This window comes from Scyliorhinus torazame, chromosome 3 (assembly GCF_047496885.1).
Source record: "Scyliorhinus torazame isolate Kashiwa2021f chromosome 3, sScyTor2.1, whole genome shotgun sequence".
Taxonomy (NCBI): Eukaryota; Metazoa; Chordata; class Chondrichthyes; order Carcharhiniformes; family Scyliorhinidae; genus Scyliorhinus; species Scyliorhinus torazame.
Window position 1 is genome coordinate 54,694,950 of NC_092709.1, and position 20,811 is coordinate 54,715,760.

At 42.1% G+C, this 20,811-nt stretch overlaps 1 protein-coding gene across 2 annotated transcripts in view; it reads right to left on the reverse strand.

Moving 5' to 3' along the window:
* The window catches only part of fat4 (FAT atypical cadherin 4), a 388,547-nt gene that overhangs the window by 75,302 nt on the left and 292,434 nt on the right, over positions 1 to 20,811 (reverse strand). For both annotated transcript variants that reach the window (XM_072495681.1, XM_072495682.1), the window contains exons 9-10: positions 14,389 to 14,639; positions 7,308 to 11,675 (exon numbers count right to left, since the gene is read on the reverse strand). In XM_072495681.1, the coding sequence (XP_072351782.1) occupies positions 7,308 to 11,675; positions 14,389 to 14,639 (4,619 nt within the window). The remainder of the gene's footprint in view (positions 1 to 7,307; positions 11,676 to 14,388; positions 14,640 to 20,811) is intronic.

Genomic DNA, 20,811 nt, shown 5'->3' on the forward strand with positions numbered 1-20,811 from the left:
TCGCTGTGTCAAAAGTTTTTGTATCCTCCTCCACCTCAGATATTATATGTAAAGTACTAGAATAGTTTTTCTGCTTAAAAGCAAAATTTGTCATGCACCAGGCATATTATTCCATTGAATTCTTCTTTAGACTCTTGAAGTAGTAACATTAACATGCCTTCTGAGATTTGTAAGTCTACCAGAGAGTGCTGTTCTGCATATGCTTCAGGCTCTTTGTTAATCTTAATTTCTGTGAATTTGTATGGGGTTGGTTATATTGCTTATTTGAATCCATTAGAAAGGTATGACACAAAAGTACCCATGTTGGTGGGGGTAAGCCCCGAGTTCAGTTGGCAGACAAGAAAGTACTGGAAAATAACTAGACTAGAAGCAGAAGGGCTATCAGGGATCAAGGATATTTCTCAAGCATTAAGCAAGAGGGTAGCGAAGCATGGGGCCCATGCTCCATGGAATGTCCAAGATTGGGAGACATTCACGGAGCAGTGTAGGGTCGCTTGGCTGGAGGCAAGTGGAAGGACTTCAAGAAAGCTCACACACTGGAGCACTGAAGAAGATTTGAGTCCTGAGAACTGTGGTACTTTGGTGGGTCCCAAGAATGAAAGGAACATACAAGAGCCTGATAAGTAGCTTTCTGAAGGAAGTCATAAGTAAAGAGGGGAGGTTCACTGGCAGAATTTTAGTTCAAAATATATGTGATTTTGTTTTATTCAGCATTTTGATGTAAAGTACACCCAAGACAATGTTTATTCAATAGTGTTTACTTTATTTGCTTCTTGCATAATTAAAATTACTTGCTCTAAAACATGGAACTTTGTGGCATAATTTCTTTCAGTTAATCACTGAGCATTCAAATTACTGTTTAAACGTTAAAGATCTTTAACAGGATTGCAATAATAGATTCAATGCATCGTGTGTACAAGACTTTAAATTACAGACTAATAAATCTTCCTTGCTGTTATTTACAGTGAATTAGAGGATGCAGGTTTTGCTGTATAATGTAATTGATACATAAAATTGATCAAGTGCTAAATGTGATTTATTACAGTGTATTGCAATAGCGTGACAACATCTGCACTATCTGACATGAAGCTGAGTATTTATTCCCAATACATTATAGGTTGCCCCAGTTCACTGCTAGGGAGCCACTTCATGAGTACCCTGCTCCCTTTCTTTTTCATGACTGAATAGGTGATGATGGTCTGGTTGAGGTAGGGGGCTGAGAGGAGGAGAATTTGTTTAAAAAGTTTCCTCAGCATTGAGGAAATGTGTTTTAATTCAAATAAATACTTACTTTAATTTACACTCCCAGCTGGCGAAAACAGTTTAACAGAGATCCTTGGATGAGAAATCGAGTAATTTTTAACTATGGGGGGCACCCACAAACAAGGCCAAAAGACAGTAATCCAAGGCCAGATTCTGAATCTTCTTGTTGCAGCTCTTACATAGGTGGCACTGTGAAGATAAATGCTATCTTAAACATCTAGCTGGGAGGTCTGAGTGGTATTTAAGGAACAGAGCCACCCATCTTGAAGGTTAAGCTTCAAGGATCATTCCGAGGTGGGATACTGAAATAGTACACATACACAACTAAAGAGACAAGCAGTGCATTTCCCATGTACATATACTGATGTACTTGCTCTGTATTTGGAGCAATTTTCTGTTTTTATTTTAAGATTAATAGTTTAATCATGACAGACAGGTTGTGATGGAAATTATGCAAAAGAAACAGAACCAGGAACCTGTCTTTTGACAGGAAATGCATGTGGAAATAACATTAATGATAGATATTTCTGGCAAACAATGGGCACGATCGACCCAAATGGGAACAGAGTCTCATAGCGCCCGGTGTTTCCTCGCTCTCAGAGTGCCGAGAGACACCAGGCTATCAAACGGGCATTCGGGTAGATCGGGGGCCTCAGCTACATGCCTCTACGCGCGCACTCCCCCCCCCCCCCCCCCCCCTCCCCGCCCCCGGCCACTGGTGGCAATTTCGAGGGTCTGTCCGCGCAAGAATACAAATGGGTCTTAATGACCCAGTTGCACCCACTTAGCGGGCTGGGCACCTTATTCTCCGGGCCCTCAGGGCTGGGAAACATAAGGGCGGTATTTTTTACAGATATTTCCCAGCATGGCCCTGACGTGATGGACCTCGTGATGGGCAAATGGGCCCCCCAAAGTCCATACGAGGGACAACCCTCTCCCCCTCCCCCCCCACAAAGCAAGACATTGGGGGTGGGGGGTGGGGGGAAGTGAGATCAGGTCATCCCCGTACTTGGGGGTCGGAGGGGGGGGGGAAACCCCAGATAATCTGGTGGTGGGGGTCTGAATTGCGATTTGGGGGGGGGGGCCTCACTATCGGAACCCCTCGCAATCTTCACCATGCATAAATTTGCATGGCGAAGGATAGTGAATCGTTCACTGAAGGGGAGCGCAAATCAATTGCAATTCACCTCTGGCGGTAGAACTATGGGCGTGTATCTCCGTCCCGCCGCACCGGATTTCTGTCGGGAAACCCTTGGGCTGCCAGCAAAACGGAGACTCCCAACGGAGGAGAGTTCAGCCCATAGTCTTGCAAACGGAGAATTTTGCCCAATTGCTCCGCAAAAATGAAGTCTGAAGTACAAAGAGGATGTAAAATTATCAAAATAAATGGAGACACACAGGAATAGATGCAGTAGGCAACAAAGATCCCAGGGGGAGTTTTATGGACTTGACGGGATCTTGGCCACCAGCTCGTGAACCAGCAAGAAACCGGTGTTACTTTTTTTCACAGGAATCAAGAGCCGCCTGAAGTGGAAGTTACACCTCATTAGAGCTGCTGGCCAATTAGAGGCTGGCAGCTCATGCTTAGCAGGGCAACCAGGAAGGTGGTGGTTGCAGGAAAGACACCAACTAGGGGCCCAGATCTTCATTGGGTCCCTGGACTCAGGTGAGTGATGACAAGAAGGGTTTTGCAGTTTGGAGTCATCGGAAGGCGGCAGAGGCAGATTGACAACAAGGGTGGTTCTCAGTGCCACCTCCTTCCTCATGGCTAGGCCCCTCGATCCAGCACTGAGTGCCTTTGAATGCGGGTCCCTCATTCTGGAAGACTACAAGCAACCCACACAGGTTGGCTCACCATGCTTCTTAATGGCAACAGGCCTGCCAGTCGCTGGGTTGTGTTAATACCAAGGCAGTGGGATGCAGCCCTTAATTGGACATTAATTACCAACTTAAGGGCCTCAATTGACAACAGGACAGACAGGAAGGCTGTCCACAGGCCATCCCACTATGGATTTAATTGGGGTTGAGGCAGGAAAATGGTGGAGTACACACCGGTTACCTTCCTACTTAATTACCTCTGTGCCTTCAAACCTGCTGTGGGGATTGCATAAAATATCTTCCAGTTTTGAGACACAATTAACAAATGATCTGAAATAATATTTTAAAAATATGAATGTTGGTGTCAACATTTAAGCCAAGTAGACAAATGGATAAGTAAGAATGGCACAATGACACCACTTTCAAGAGAGCAAATAGGTAAAATATAATGGGGCAGAATTTACTGTTTCTTGCGAACTACCGGTAGGGATTTGCCCTTGCCTGTTTAATTTCCATGAGACTTTGCCCTGCAGATGGCTTTGAAAGCAGACCAAGGCAGGCCAGCAGCACGGTTCAATTCCCGTACCAGCCTCCTCAAACAGGCGCCGGAATGTGGCGACTTTTCACAGTAACTTCATTTGAAGCCTACTTGTGACAATAAGCGATTTTCATTTCATGTGACTTCTGGGACCTGTGAAAACAGGCAAGCAACTGTGTACTTCTTTAATCAAATTGAAGTAATCTAGAGTTTGAACCAGGAAATATAATTTAGAATTAAATGTCAAATCTGGTACAGAAGGTCAAATAGAGAAAGGAAAGAAAGAACAGATTTGATTAGGTTACAAAAGCACAGAAAAACATATAAAATATCTACAACAACAATTAAAAGCTGAAGGAATGAGATTCCACATCTGTAATAGTTAATTTTCAGTACTAAACAGGTTGTTTGGTGATAATTAAGACATTGTTAGAAATTGCAGTTGAGCTGAAATTGAGAAGCCTTAACTTCTTGAGGCGAGTTTAGTTTAGGTGCAGATATAGAATCATAGAATTTACAGTGCAGAAGGAGGCCATTCGGCCCATCGAGTCTGCACCGGCCCTTACAAAGAGCACCCTACTGAAGCCCACATATCTACCCTATCCTCGTAACCTCCCCTTAACATTTTTTGGACACTAAGGAAAATTTTAGAATGGCAAATCCACCTAACCTGCATATCTTTGGACCGTGGGAGGAAACCGGAGCACCCAGAGGAAACCCACGCAGACACTGAGAAAACGTGCAGACTCCGCACAGACAGTGACCCAGCCGGGAATCGAACTTGGGACCCTGGAGCTCTGAAGCAACTGTGATAACCACTATGCTACCGTGCTTCCCTGTGGTACAGGAACATCATGATGTTTAACGGATTCCAATAGTGATTCAAACAGCGATATGCTGGTTCTTGTGAAGTGACTGGCAGAGAAGCACATTTTAAATAGCAACATTTAGGTTTTCACATTTAACTCTGCATCTTCTCTCAACTGAAGTTGCTGTTTGATTTGTGCATTAATATTGGTGAGCATCATTAACTTCGCTGTTATTTTGGCAGTAATTTCTGACAATATATATTGTGCTTAAGTTTATTTATTCAAATATATAAATCTGATTTCTTAATTTGAAAACAAACAATTTGATGAAAGTGCATGCCTTTGCTGTAATAAACCATTTGAAACCGGAAATGAATAGTTCAAGGAAAGGTCGGGCAGAAAAAATGAACATCCAACTCCTGTATGTTAAAGCTTATTTACTTTGAAGAAAATATCTATTTTTTTTTAAACAGAGGGCAAACTGTCCTTAATCATCATTAACTAACTTAACTCCAGGACATAAGGGTTTAAACTTTAACATTACATCGGACTGAGGTAATTTATTTTGGTCATTCTCAGCCCAAAAAAGTTGAATAAGTTAATGAAAATGAGGCACAATGCAGCTGGCAAAATATAATCCATCATAATGAGAGGTAGATTTTCTGGAACATGGATGAAAGGCACATTGTTTCTATCTATAGTTGATGGTTGCTACGCTTACGGTTAAATGTAAAAACCCAAAATGTCCATTCACACATGAATATTTACCATCATTAAAAGAGTGATTTAAAAAAAAAAAATGAATCAATCACAGCAGACATCCCCAAGAGTTAATATAAATAATTAGAAGATTCTTGTATATAACGGATGTAAATGCTGATTACTTGATCTGTCATGTTGGCACAAAAATGTAATTTTACCACTTTCTGCCACTTATAGAAAGACTGGAAAATTGCACATAATAATGGCTTTCTGACAGAAATGCTGCAAATCATGCAACTATCTATTATCAAATGAATTCTTCTACTGAAAGTACATCAATGTACATTTGGAGAGTATAGGACAGCAGCAAGACACCTTGTTTTACACTGTTATTTATATTACCTCTTGGGTTACTGTCTATTATGGGATGTCTGGAACATTCTGATCTCAGGTTTTTCCCGAATACTTTCATCCCTTTGACTTAATTTTTTTCCTCCCAGAGGTTAAAACCACAGATTAAAACAAAATATTAACAACTACTTGCTTATTTAAGTTTTTTTGAAAATGTTGAGGTGCTCAAGAAAACCCACAGGATTTCAAATGACCTGACAAACATAAACAAGTGCAGAAATAGGTTTACGTTGGCATAAACAGTTTGAAGAATCAATTTCTTACCATCAATCACTAGATTACTTAACAAAAAGGAATTGTTGAACCTAACACGTAAAATTGACTAGGGTATTTAATACAATTTGATTTACATACGACAGACGAACTAGGGGCAGGAGTAGGCCACTCACCACTGGAGCCTGCTCCGCCATTCAATAAGATCATGGCTGATCTAATTTTAATCTCACACTCCTGTCTACCACTGATAAACACCCTCTTGCTTATCAAGAATCTATCTACCTCTGGTTAAGAGATATTCAAGTTCACTGCCTCAACTATGTTTTAAGCAAGAGAATTCCAAAGTCTCACAACTCTCATATTATTTTTCCCCCCTCATCTCTGTCCTAAATTGACAACCCTTATTTTGAAATGGTGACTTTGAGTTCTATATTCTCCCACCCTGTCAATTCCCCCAGGATCTTAAATGCTTCAATCAAATCGCCTCTTTCTTCACTAAATGCCAGCAGATACAAACTTCGCCTGTTTAGCCTTTTCTTATAAAACAATCCGCCCATTCCAGTTATTAGTCTAGTAAACCTTCTCTGAGCTGCTTCCAGTGCATTTACATATTTCTTTAAATATGGAGATCAATACTGTACACCGTACTCCAGATGTGGTCTTACCAAATGTGCTGTATAACTGAAGCATAAACTCCCTACTCCTGTATTCAATTCCCCGAGCAATAAACAATAACATTCCATTATCTTTGCTAATTACTTGCTGCACTGCCGTACTAGCCTTTTGTGATTCTTGCACTAGGTCACCCAGATCCCTTTGCATCTTAGAGCTCGGAAATCTCTCACCATTTAGACAATATGCCTCTTGATTTTTCATCCTGCCAAAATGGACAACTTCACATTTTGCCACATTATACAACATTTGCCAGATCTTTGACCATTCGTCAAATCTATCTATATATTTTTGTGGAGCAGCCCCACGCCATCGGGAAACCCCTGGGCACCGGCAAAATGGAGAATCCCGACCCCTATCATTCAATGGCAAACACAATTACTCAATTTAGATAGTTTAGCTAACTTTCTCTTAAAACATATTTGAACAGTGTCTTGGTGCATCGTAACATTGATAGATTTTAAGTTATACCCTGCCACCCTCTTTAGGCTTCCTGCACTATGTGCCAATCTTTAGCATGGAGAATCAGCAGCAAGCCTGCTACTGGCATTCTGTGATTGTCACTCTGCGACCACCCTAAGGTAGTTTGTAAGGGTGGCCAACATTGCCGATTTTTCTTTTACCAGACTGAGGAAAATACCTTGCTTTGGCACATTCTCTTTCTGACTTCTCTGAGGAATTAACCATGTGGACATTTGACTTTGTAGGCTTTCTATCACAGCATCTCTTGCCATAGCATAATAGTGCCATCAATGTTATTTCTCAGCATTATTAATGTCCAAAAACCTTAATAATTAAGTTAGAAGCAAAGTAATGAATATATTTCATAATTACAATCACCAAATAAATTATTGAAAGAGGATTCCCATATTGAATACCTGTATATCCAGCTTTACAAGTACATCTAAAACCTCCTGGGAAGTTCTGGCAAGTTCCACCACTTTTGCAGGGATTTGACTGACATTCATTGATGTCCCTTTCACAAGCCGTTCCCATGAACCCTTCAGGGCAGGTACATGAAAATCTACTTATTAAATTGTGGCACGTTCCACCATTGTGGCAAGGGAATGGAAGGCACTCATCTATGTCGGTTTCACAGATGTGTCCAGAGTATCCTGGCAGACATTGACAGATGAATGGTTCTAGAACTGTATTGGCCACAATGACGACAGGGACACTTTCCTGTCTTTGTAATGATGAACCAACGGCAAGCCTTTTCACGCAGCTTCCACCATTCCGACATGGGTTATTAGTGCAAGGGTCATGGTCCACTGAATCTATTCGCACCCCACTCTGTCTGAACAAGGTTTCCTTAATGCTCTCAAAAAAAGTGGCTACCCCATTGGGGCTTAAATATCGATTGCCAGTTCGTTTTGCCATTACAGCTGCCATTATATATGTTTTCTCATTCAGTTCATAAAAACCATAGATCTGCACTGCAGTTGCCATCCCTGAGAGATGAGACTTAATAATGCGTAAGAAGTGAAGGTAGTAGTTGGTAAGAAAATCTTTAACAGTTGCGATATTCAGACGGAGAAGGACACTATTATCTATGGTCACATTATTGAATCCGATGAAAAAAACATGGACATTGCTGTTTACGGTGCTGTGCAGCCCATCACTACTATGGACAATCAGATCAAATTTTCCGTCTGCTGATCGTGGTTGGGAATTTAGGTTGCATGTATCTGCTGGGATGTTAAAGTGAGTTGTATGCTCCGTAGTCAGATTACAGCGGAAGGTATCCAATATATCTGGATCCTGGGGCTTCACACTGGCCAAAGTCCCACCAGGAAACAGGTTTCCAAAATAGTGAACAAATATCTCTACTGTTCTGGGCTCAGATGGATTGTCATTCTGATCATGTATTGTGACATGTACTAGTCCTGTGGAAGACATCTGCGGCATGCCAGAATCACGAGTGATGACTGACAAGTAGAAATCGCTGATCTGCTCTCTGTCAATTTCTCTGGTTGTACTAAGGATCCCTCCAGAGCTAAGACTAAAGTAACTGGTTGCAGGGCCTGTGCTGAGTAAATGGTAGGTGAAAGGACCTTGGTTTGGTGGGAGGTCTGGATCAGTGGCATTAAGTGTCATCACGATAGCTCCTGCACGCTGGTTCTCTACAACTTCTCCACTCATGGATGTTAAAGTCGGCCCATTGTCATTAATATCGTCCAAGTTGACAATTAAACAAGTGCTACCTGTGGCTGAAGGCACTCCAGAATCAACAGCTAATATAGAGAGGTTGTAAATGGGAATGGTCTCCCGATCCAGTTCTGCTGCCACTGAAACCTGGCCAGACTGTGAGTCAATAGAAAAGGCCCCCTCTTCATTTCCAGCTCCAATGTGATAAGTGAATCTGCTCCAACTGGGAACAGAGTCAGAGTCAAAAGCACTTACAAAAATGACATGAGCTCCGGGTGCAGCCCCTTCATTAATCTGTAGAGAGTACTCCTCAGATGTGAAAACAGGAGGATCATTGGCATCCAGTACAGTAATATTCACGAAGACTTCATCAATATCAAATCCACGGATGCTTCCAGCATTCTTTGCCAGAACCTTCAAGGAAAGATTTTCCTCCTTTTCCCGATCAAGCTGCCCTGACACATAAAGTTGTCCAGTCTTTTTGTCAATCCTGAACCCTTTCCTTTTGCTTTTACCAACAAGTAAGTAGCTGACAACTCCGTCATTCCCAAGGTCCCGATCACTTGCAAATACTTCCCCAACTGCGGTGCCTTTTGAAGCAGCCTCTGAGATCTCAAAGGCATACTGTCTGGACACAAAACGTGGGACATACTCATTTACACCACTGAGCTGCACAAAAACATTGGCAAAGTTAAAGTGCTCCTCCTCATCCGGGACATTAAAGGCTTTCACATACAAATGATAACTCTGTTTCATTTCAAAGTCCAAAAATCCTTGAGTTGTGATGACTCCAGTGTTTGGATCAATGACAAAAAGATCACTGTCAGTTGTCTTAATTGTATAGGCTATCACAGCATTACCTCCAGAATCTGCATCTGTGGCATTTAACTGAACTACTGTTGTACCACTCGGGGCATTTTCTGATATAACTGGGAAGTACTCATCTGGACTGAACAGGGGTGCGTTATCATTTGAATCAGTGACATGAACAGTAATGCTAAGGTAGCCAGTTCTTTTCACCCAACCGCCATCTTCAGCACTTATGGTCAGTTCATGTCTTTGCCGAGACTCGAAATCCAGATGTCCAGCTAGAGATATAGCACCCGTTGAATTAATAATAGAGAACACTCTTGCCTCATTTCCTTTTGAAATGTTATATCTGATTAACCCATTCATATTAGCATCTTTGTCTCTGGCTGAAACTGTTCTGATGACCGTTCCAGTGGCGAGGCTTTCAGGAACTGTGATGCTGATGTGGCTGTCAGAGAACTGAGGTGTGTGCATATTCTCTTCTGTTACCAAAATACGAACAGTGGACGTCGCGGACAGTGGGGGATTACCTTTATCCATTGCTGCGATTCTGATCAAAAAAACTTTATTTGTATTGGCTCTCAGAGAAGAAGCAACAGTCACCCAACCATCATTCTTGTTCAGTGTAAATTGATTTGAACTGTTTCCACCAGTAATGTGATACTCTATTTCTGAATTTAGGTTGTAATCTTTGTCATCCACTGCAGTTACTTTAATCAACCTTGTTCCGACCTGGACGTTCTTAGTAACAGGAGTAAAGTATTTTTCAGATTCAAACTGTGGTGCATTGTCATTACTGTCCACAATGTTGATAATGACTGTGGTTTCACTCATCATGGGAATTCTACCTCTGTCTGAGGCTGTCACAATAAAACTGTGCCTGTTGATATTCAGATTGTTAGAACCTGTGGAATTGTGATATTTTATATATTGTTTGGTCCAGATCTCTCCTGTGGTGGAATTTATTCGGAAGAATTCTGTCTGTGATTTTATGACGTAAAATACTTGACCATTAAGGCCACTGTCAGGATCTGTAGCGACTACCATAGTAACTCTGGAGCCAATCCCTGTGAGCTCTGGGTAATCTAGATAGTAAGATGGTTGAGAAAATCGTGGGGCATTATCATTTACATCTGTCACAAAAACAGTTATATCTGTATTCACTGTCCACCCAGAATCATGGGCATAAACTTTGACTGTGTAGCGTTCCACATCCTCCCGATTCAGAGGCCGGCTGACTGTGATATCTCCAGTCTTTGCATTTATGGAGAAGGGAAGATTTACATCTCTAATAGAGTACCGGCTAACAGCATTCACTCCAGTGTCCTCATCTGATGTGGTGACACGTGTCACCGTGTAGCCAATAGCAGCATTTTCAGGCACTTGAGCACTAAATATCTGTGAGAATCTCGGAGCATTGTCATTTTCATCCAAAACGTCAATAATGATATGACACAAAGAGCTCCTTGAAGAAGCTCCTTTATCTGTTGCTTTTACAGTTAATGTGTACTGGGCATTCCTTTCTCTGTCCAATGGTCCAGTACTTCTGATCTCACCAGTTTCTCTGTTGATGTTAAAATTATTGCCTTTGTTACCATCCACTATGGTATAGTCGATTTGACCATTAGGGCCACTGTCTTTATCTTCTGCCACAATAGTGGTTATTTTGTGTGAGAAGGTATTCTCCATTATATTAGCCATGAATGGATCCTGCTTAAAAACTGGTGCATTGTCATTGACATCTAGCACAGCGATATCCAATTGCTTATAGGAAGAATAGGGGGGATACCCCATATCTCTGGCTTCAATCCACAGAACATAATTCTGAACTGCTTCAAAATCTAATGGCTTTGTGAGAACAAGTTTCCCTGTCAGCTGATCAATATGGAAAACATCACCGAGGTTACCACTGGCGACATAGTACGATAATGATCCCCTTACGTGACGCCTTGTTGAAGAGGCTGACACTGTTGCAATATAGGTATCAATCTTCTGGTCTTCTGGGAATATAAAGGACTGTTGCCCTGCATTTATTTGAGGAAAATCAGTCTCATTCCCGAATCTCACTGTCACAGTGGTGGAGTCTGACATTGGATATATTCCACTGTCTTTCACGTTAACAGTCACAGTTATATCAGTGCCTTCAGTTAACCTTTGAGCAGCCATAATCGCACCACGGCTTGGATCAATCTGGAATTTTTCCACATTTATTCCTGTCAAGGAATACTGAAGTTCTGCATTCGGGCCTTCATCATCGTCAGAAACTGTCACAGCAAACACGAATGAACCTGCATACGGGAGAAAAAGGAAACACATTAGGAGCCTGTTTATGTGCACATGATTCAAGTAGTTCTGCTAAAGAAAATCACAAAGATATAGCAATCCTATCAGTAGTTTTGTATAGGTTGTATTAGAAAATTATATATATCTCAATAGCCCTCATCAGTTATCTTTTCTTGATTACAGGCATTTAATGAAAGGAACTTGCAATTATTGTCAATATATAATTATCTTTAGCACATTCAAATTCGCTAGTAGCACACAAGTGAAAAATGCTCTGGATCAAAAGAATAGGGCTTAGGAATCAGGATTTAATTAGTCAATTAATTCTTGCGCTGATTGGGTTCGTGGTCTGTTGGCGACTGGAGGTTTTAAACTTGGTTTGAAAACAAAATAGACACCCAAAGTCCTTGGAGACTGAAATTAATTTTCGAATAATCATCAAATTTGTAAAATCATTAGGATAATGCTCATTGAACAACAGCTGGAAATGAGATGGAGGTTTGTTAGATATGAACATAGGTTGAAATTTTCAGAATACAGAGTTCAAACTTTGAAACCATTCTGAGCAAAATAAAATGACCCCACTTACTTACTCCTAAATCTTACCATGAACAAGTGATGACTGTGATAATGTGACCAGTACTGTGTCTCATTACTATAAAAAGCCAGTATACTGAATGAAGCATATCAAACTCATAAGTGAGAGCAGCCGGTTTGTTATGGAACATGGAAGTAGCAATAATCACCTCTAAAAGAATATTGCATCAGTGGTGAATTCTAAATATTTTGTTTTATAGGTTCTGCTCTTGATTGCAAAACTTATATTAATGTACACAGTAATAAGAGAGACAATGCCTTAAGGAACAGCCAACAATGCAAAGAGGTGCAATGGTGAATGTTATGACTTGTTATTAGTATATAAGCATTAAGTCTACTTAAGTGGATTCAAGACTGCAGTGCAAAATTAAACATACTTTCAGTCTTCTTATGTAGCCAGTCTCAGTTTTAAAGCTAGATATAATCCGATAACTCATAACATACAGTTGGTTAAAGAGCTTCACGAGCTAGCATGCTTCGAAAAATAGACTGTGAGAATGTTGACAACCAGTATTGTGGAATATGTTTCCTAGACATTGGAATTGCTCAGGTGAACCAGACTAATCTGTTCTATACATTCCAGTGGTTCAAGGACAGAGGGAACAATCGATAAATATGACTGATTAATAGAGGAAATTAAATAAATGGTTTATATAGCTTTATCCTACAATTAGTGGCCAAATGTTTTTCAACGATGTCCACGCCTAGAGATTAAATTACAACCAATATTCATTTTGTGGCTTTTTTTAATAATCTGATGTTTTGTAATCTCAATTAAATGAAAGCAATGTTGAAAATTAGAGCTGAAATGGGATATACTGTATGAGTTTGTTGTCTTCTTAATGCACATTACTGCATTTGACAACAGATTTGCGAGAAAAGTTACAGCGCATTAAATAAAAGGGACAGTAGCATCATCGATACAAAATTGGCTGAGCAATATGAAACAGGGTGCACTGGCCAATGGATATTTTTCAGGCTGGACCAAGATTTGTAATGGAGTTCCCCAGGGGTCAGAATTGGGACCCTTGCTTTTCCTGACCTATATTAATGATCTAGATCTGGGTATGCAGGGGATAATTTCAAAGTTTGCAGAGGACACAAAACTTAGCATTGTAAACTGTGAGGAGAACTTCAAAAGCGCACAGACAAGTTGGTGGAGGGGGTAGATAAGTAGCAGATGAAGTGTGATGTGATGCATTTTGGAAGAAAGAACATGGAGAGACGATATAAAATAAGGGGTAAAATTCTGAAAGGGGTGTAGGAGCAGCAGGTTCTGGGTGTATGTGTGCATAGATGATTGAAGGTGGTTGGGTAGGTGGAGAGAACAGTTAACAAAGCATCTAGTACTCTGGGCTTTTTAACAGGGGCAAGGAGTACAAGAGCAAGGTGGTTATGCTCAACTTATACAAGACACTAGTCAGATCTCAGCTGGAATATTGTGTACAGTTGTAGGCATCACACTAGAGGAATGGTGTGAATGTATTGGAGAGAGTGCAGAAGAGGTTTACAAGAATGGGTCCAGGGATGAGAAAATTTAGTCATGAGGATAGATTACAGAGGTTGGGATTGTTCTACTTGGAGAGAAGATGGTTGAGAGGAGATTTGATAGAGGAGTTCAGAATCTTTATCTCCCTATACGAAGATGCTTTCAAAGTCTATTAATTGAACATTGCTTGTGATTTATATTTCATTTATCCTAATAATCATCTATTTGCTTTCTCATGATTTAATGGATAGTCAACCTTCTACACCGTTTTCTTGTAATCCGTCTTATATTATTGTTTAATATCTGTTAATTTGAACATTTCTGTTTTGCTTTCATTTTGCCTTAATTCAGAGGAATGGTAACAAACTATTTTGACATGGTCCATCTTCGACTTTCCCTCCTCTCCTTCAGCTTTTCTATCTCCACTGCTGGGGATAGGCTGTTCACCAATTTCTACGACGAGCCTGTTGGTGCCCACAGCTACCTTGATTATATTTCCTCCCACCCTGCTTCATACAAGGACACTCCTTCATTCTTTTAATGTCTCTGTCTCTGATGAGGAGAGCTTCTATACTGGAGCTTCCAAAATGTCTTTCCTTTTTTCTCGGCATGCTTTTGACAAAGTTGCTCACCTGCATTTGTGGGTGCTGGAATGTGGGTAACATATGGGAAATGACGAAATCTGGGAGGGTTGTCATTGATGTCTGAAACAGTTAAAAACACAGTGGCTGAACTGGACATGGCTTGAGGTATGCCTCCATCCGTAGCTACCACTACAAAACTGTACATTTCTTTGTTCTCTCTGTTCAGCAGAGCACTTGTAATAATTTGTCCAGTAGATGGATTAATGGAAAATTGGGAGTTACCACCAACCAGGCTGTAGCTGTTAAGAGGAAGGAGAATAAAAGAAACTCAGTAAGTGCATTGAGATTAATTCACACTTAGCAGCTTCAGTAAAGTGAACTTGTGAAGTAAACAATGTCAAGGTAAAATTAACTGGTTCATTGTACCATCTTGCTATGCTAGAATATGACTTGACAAGTGCAGGTTCTTCTTATAACTATACAATTGACAGTTTGCCATGGGAAAGCCGAGATAGCAAGTATAAGCAGGGCTACTTTACTGGTGATTACCCAATGTTCACACAAAACTCTTCAGCTTGGGTTACTGCTTCAGGATTAAAGTCACCGTCTCTCTAATCCTGGCCAATTGTTTTCCAGGATTTATTAATTGAACAGAGACCAGGAACCAAATGGAGAATCTTCCAGCACTATATAGCTCAGGGCTGTATCGGGGGGACTTTTCTAAGCATTGTTGGACCTACTCTCTGTTGTTCAGAATGCAAGCTAATTACTATAACCATTTAACTCTGCTAAGTGTTGAGCACACATGTGTGTTTAGTTCAGTTAAGTGCACAGGATAATAGTCACTGACTCCATTTACAGTAGATGAGCTGTGTTTTACACACCTCATTGAAGGATTAGTTTAACCTGCACTGACTCCAGCCACTCTCCACACATCCACACCAAAGTCTAATAATGTATAAATCTCCAGATGTTAAATACCATAAAACATTGATTCCAAAACTGTGTCTCAGAGCCAAGTGAGTCTTTAATTGACCATGAAAATTCTGCACATCATTTGCTGAGAAAGCAGACCCGTTTGTGAGCATGTGCTTTACTGATTTAAAGCAAATAACTAAGTAAGCATATGAAAACAGAATGGCTAATGTTAGACTCTTTGGCATGAAGGTTAAAAGTAGGCAATCAACTAGAGGTGCTTTGATTCGGAAGCAAGGTGTGTGTTTCAGTTAACCCTTAATTAAAGACGTGACCAAAGTTAAACAAAACATACCATTTTGCTGAAATCAATATCAGGAATTTTAGGTGGTTTAGGTGAAGCTCCGGTAAAATTAAAAAGACCTCACTGAATTATTATAAAGTAGAATGTGAAATCCATAGGATGCTTCAAAATCGCTGGTATTAAATTCAGCTGAATACTATTTATTTATTTTACTTTTATTCTGCCTGTAATTATGAGCTAACCAAAGCATTCACCTTGCTGAATAATGGCTACTTGGGCTTACAAATAAACAAATTTTGAGGCTTTGATAATACTGTTCGCCTCCTCCGCCACATTTGAATCTTTTCAAACATGGACAACAACATACATTCAATAGACTCATATTATTCGGAATTATTTTCTACACGTTAAAACAGAAAGAAAGACTTGCATTTATACAGCACCTTTCATGACATCAGGGATCAGGGCATCCCCAGGCACTTTACCACGTGGTTCCTTCTGAATGCATGGCGAGCACCCAGTTGGGCTCTTGCCCCCAAAAGGGAAATACACCATTGCATAGTCACAAAATCCTGGTGGTGCTTCCACAGGACTGCCATTTCAATAGCACAAGAAGTGACTGCGCACTTAAACACAGAGAAGGACCCCACAGATGGGAAGATCAGTATCTCTTGAAGGTTTAGCAGTGAATAATGCTTACACAAACTAAGTAGGAACTTGAATGGAAGCAGTGGAGGTCACTGCTGGATTGGTTTCCTTCATGTGGAGACCTCAGGATTGATACCATTACTTCCCAGATGGGCCTTCATTTAGCCCAAGGTGGTCCCAGGAAGTGGTGGTAACAGTGTTGGGCATGAGGAAAATTCAGCAGAGACCCAGCACTGCAACATGCCACAATGTACAAGGGGACACGGCATTTCCTGGCAGGCGCAATAAATCCTGGTTGTCGAGTGAGGCAGCAGTGGCCTTATTCAATCTCCACCCTAATGTCAGTAGGATCACCCAGCAGAATCCCTGGTCCTTATCTTTAACCTTCAAATAATGTGCCTGAGAGCTCTCTCTTCTACTCCTCGTCTCTTAAATCCTCAAACACAAATAAAAGCATTTGTCACATTCCAAAGCTGTCTAGTTCATCCTGCATGTAATTAATGACATCGGTAATAAAAACAGAAACTGTTGGAAATGTACAGAAAATCCCTTTGTATTTGATAAAAGACATTGCAGCTGCTGATAGGACTGTGCATTTCCAAAGTATACTGTTTCATTTCAAGTTTGCAGTAACTATAGCTTTTGTTATAATTCAATTAGCATATTGTTAGAAGTTCCTGTTAATTTTCTGACATAAAGCCCCATGTTGAGTGGAAAGGCAAAATAAATTTTACAACATATAAACTTCCCTGATGACTTGTATGATACTGACAAATTCAACTTCCACCAAAAATGGGCATTAAATTAGTGACTATTATTCGCTCTGCCCTTGCAGACCTCAGGCCTGAGCTGAATATATTGCAAATTATTTATCTTGCTGGTGAATTGCAGATGTCAAATCCTACTTCAACTCACCATCATTGATGGGAAGGGTGGGTTTCGAGGTATGGAAGGATGCAGGTTGGGGAGAGGGAGCAGCATTCTTGTGTGGCCAGGCAGTGAGCTGGAGGTATTTTTCTACACTTCACTTCTGTTGGGCTTATAAAAATAAAAACTGTAAATGTATTTGGTGGGTTTGAGCACCCTTCTGCCTTTACATACTGATGGTTAGGTTTCTCAAAGCCTAGGACAAGCTTGGCACAGCATGCGCAGCCTGGCTCCAGCCATTTGTATCTGAATTTCACACTATTTGAAGATTTTAATTTTCCTGGAGCTTAATACCTATACCAGGGAGATGTGTGGGATGAGTAAGTGTAACCCACATCAATATGGCATCCAGTTAATGCCAGAGGAATTTGACCTATCACAACATAACATTTGATGGCGTTATGCCAATTTATAGCTGAAAAGTGAGAGTTAAAATTCTCCCCCAGTAAGTTTGCTCAGTGTATAGCTGGACCATGCAAACAAATGTTCTACAACAGATATGTGTTCAGTTAGTTGAGCTCTGCTATACAGCAATACAATTTTTGGGTTGGGAAACGCAAATGGGCCACAGTTCGCTCTCCTGGGGCGTCATTCTCCGACCCCCCGCCGGGTCGGAGAATGGCCGTTGGCCGCCGTGAATCCCGCCCCCGCCGAAGTCTCCGCTCCTGGAGATTGGGCGGGGGCGGGAATCCGGCCGCGCCGGTTGGCGGGACCCCTCGCTGGATTCTCCGGCCCGGATGGGCCGGAGTCCCGCCCAGAAATTGCCTGTCCCGCCGGCGTGGATTAAACCTGGTATTTACCGGCGGGACCAGGCAGCGTGGGCGGGCTCCGGGGTCCTGGGGGGGGGGGCGCGGGGCGATCTGACCCCGGGGGGTGCCCCCACGGTGGCCTGGCCCGCGATCGGGGCCCACCGATCCGCAGGCGGGCCTGTGCCGTAGGGGCACTCTTTCCCTTCCGCCTCCGCCACGGCCTCCACCATGGCGGAGGCGGAAGAGACTCTCCCCACTACGCATGCGCGGGAAACTGACAGCGGCCGCTGACGCTCCCGCGCATGCGCCGGGAAACTGACAGTGGCCGCTGGCGCTCCCGCGCATGCGCCGCATTTCCGCGCCAGCTGGCGGGGAAACAAACGCCATTTCCGCCAGCTGGTGGGGCGGGAATCCCTCCGGCGTCGGCCTAGCCCCTCAATGTTGGGGCTAGGCCGCCAAAGATGCGGAGCATTCCGCACCTTTGGGCCGGCGCGATGCCCGTCTGATTGGCGCCGGCTTTGGCGCCAGTCGGCGGACATCCCGCCGTTGGGGGAGAATTTCGCCCCTGATCTTTGGAAACATGCAGTTGAGTGGACAAAACTGGCCTTTTGTTTGAATAGCTGTTGACACACCAAGGCTCCCACATGAAGAATGGGCACTTTTGGAGTGAGTTCTCAGAGGGTGCCTAGAATCCATGGAAGCCTTAACCAGAAAGCAGTCAAAGTTTTTGTTAGATGAATCTCATAGCGCCAGGAATCCAGGTTTGATTCTGGACTCGGGTGACTGTCTGTTTGGAGTTTGCACTTTCTCCCCGTGTCTGCATGCCTTCCAGGAGCTCTGGTTTCCTCCCACAGCCCAAAGATGTGCAGGTTAGGCGGATTGGCCATGCTAAAATGTCTGTCAAACAGGCCCATCTTTTTTTCAATCTCCCACCTCACTGCTACTCTGGGACAATGAAGTTTTGTTCACAGAATCATAGAATTTACAGTGTAAAAGAAGGCCATTCGCCCATCGAATCTGCACCGGCCATTTGAAAGAGCACCCTACTTGGGCCCACGCTTCCACCCTATCCCCGTAACCCCACTTAACCTTCTGAACATTAAGGAGCAATTTAGCATGGCCAATCCACCTAACCTGCACATCTTTGGACTGTGGGAGGGAACGGAGCACACGGAGGAAACCCACGCAGACACGGGGAGAAAATGCAAACTTCACACAGTCACCCGAGGCCAGAATTGAACCCAGGTCCCTGGAGCTGTGAGGCAGCATTGTTACCTACAATTATAAAATTTGTAATAGCCCATCACACCATTCCAGTCCATCTTCCGATTAGGCATGTTACAGCCCTCAGGACTCAACATTGAGTTCAACAACTTTAGATTGTGACTTTTCTCTTCCATCTTAACCTTTTTCTATATCGCAAACATTTTTTGTTCCTATGAAAAATCTCTCCTTCCCCCACCACTCCATCTGTCACTTGCTCTTAAATTTAGCGACATCTTTGTTGCAATCTCTCCCAGCTCCCACTAATCAGTGTTCCAGCTGTTCCATCCCTCTTATACAGTATATAATCCAACACATTTTCCCTCTCTTTAGGTCCAAAGAAGGGTAATCCGCACTCGAAACGTTCACTCTGTTTTCTCTCCCAACAGACGCTGCCAGACCTGCTGAGTTTTCCCAGCTTTCTCTGTTTTCGTAACACCATTCCAGTTGTCTCCTATTACCTTAAACAGATCATTGAACTGAGCAAAACCAGAAGCACTATGAAAGATCAATGATGATCAGCACACAACCAAATTTGGCACAATCTACCTGGTATTTAAACTCATCCTGTGAGTTAATTAACTCCATTCCAACTCACCACACCCATAATACACTGAAGGAATGTTTAGAAAATGATAACATGCTCTCTGCTTCTAATGTGACAGGATTCCTAATCAATCTTCAAGCAAGGTTAGTGGTATTCTTTTACCAGAGGCAAGTGTCTGCCAAGAACCCGCATTTCACTTGGGTTTATTTAATTTAATTAGGTTTCAAGAATATCTTATGTTGCTTATCAGTATACGTTTTAATAAAGCAGGAAACCAATGTCACAATCCTGCTAGCTGTTAATGTTATGCTCCTGCCAACAGTTCCTCATTAATGCCAAATATGTATTCCTTGCACCCAAAAATGTCTAGAATTAAAAAAGTGCGAATGAATCACCCATTATTGTTCAGTACTTCTCAATTTTAGTGTAAGCCTGTCTACAATGTCTTTAACCCTGTCAGTTGTTGCCAAGTTAAGTGCAGTTTTGTGGTGATGTGGCTTGTGTCCATCATAAACTTGGCTGAAACTTCTTAAACTCATTTCACTTTAGATTCTCCAAGCTACTGGACAGTGTGAAACTTTCACCCCATTATTCTAAACTTCATTATGATCCATCTCCCAGAGATGGCAGGCATATTTAAACCGACTGTGCCATTGAAGTCCTTTTGTTTCTCTTTTCAAACCCGTTGATCTCCTGGGATGTTAATCAGAAGCAGCCAAAATCAAAAGAATACTCAGGGAAAGAAGACTAACATGGTGGCGGTACTAAATTAACCCAGACATGGGAGGGTGAAGAGGAGATGGGAAAGCAGTGAGGAGGGGAGAGGACAAAAGAGGGCAATGAAAACGAGATGAGGAGGATAGAGTGATGGGTCCCCCACCCCCAGCCAAGGGTCCCTCACCCCTCTGCCGAGCACTGGCAATCCCAGTGCTGCTGGGTTCTTTTTTTAAAATAAATTTAGAGTACCCAATTCATTTTTCCAATTAAGGGGCAATTTAGCGTGGCCAATCCACCTATTCTGCACATATTTGGGTTGTGGGGGCAAAACCCAAGCAAACATGGGGAGAATGTGCAAACTCCACGCAGTGACCCAGTGCCATGATCGAACCTGGGACCTC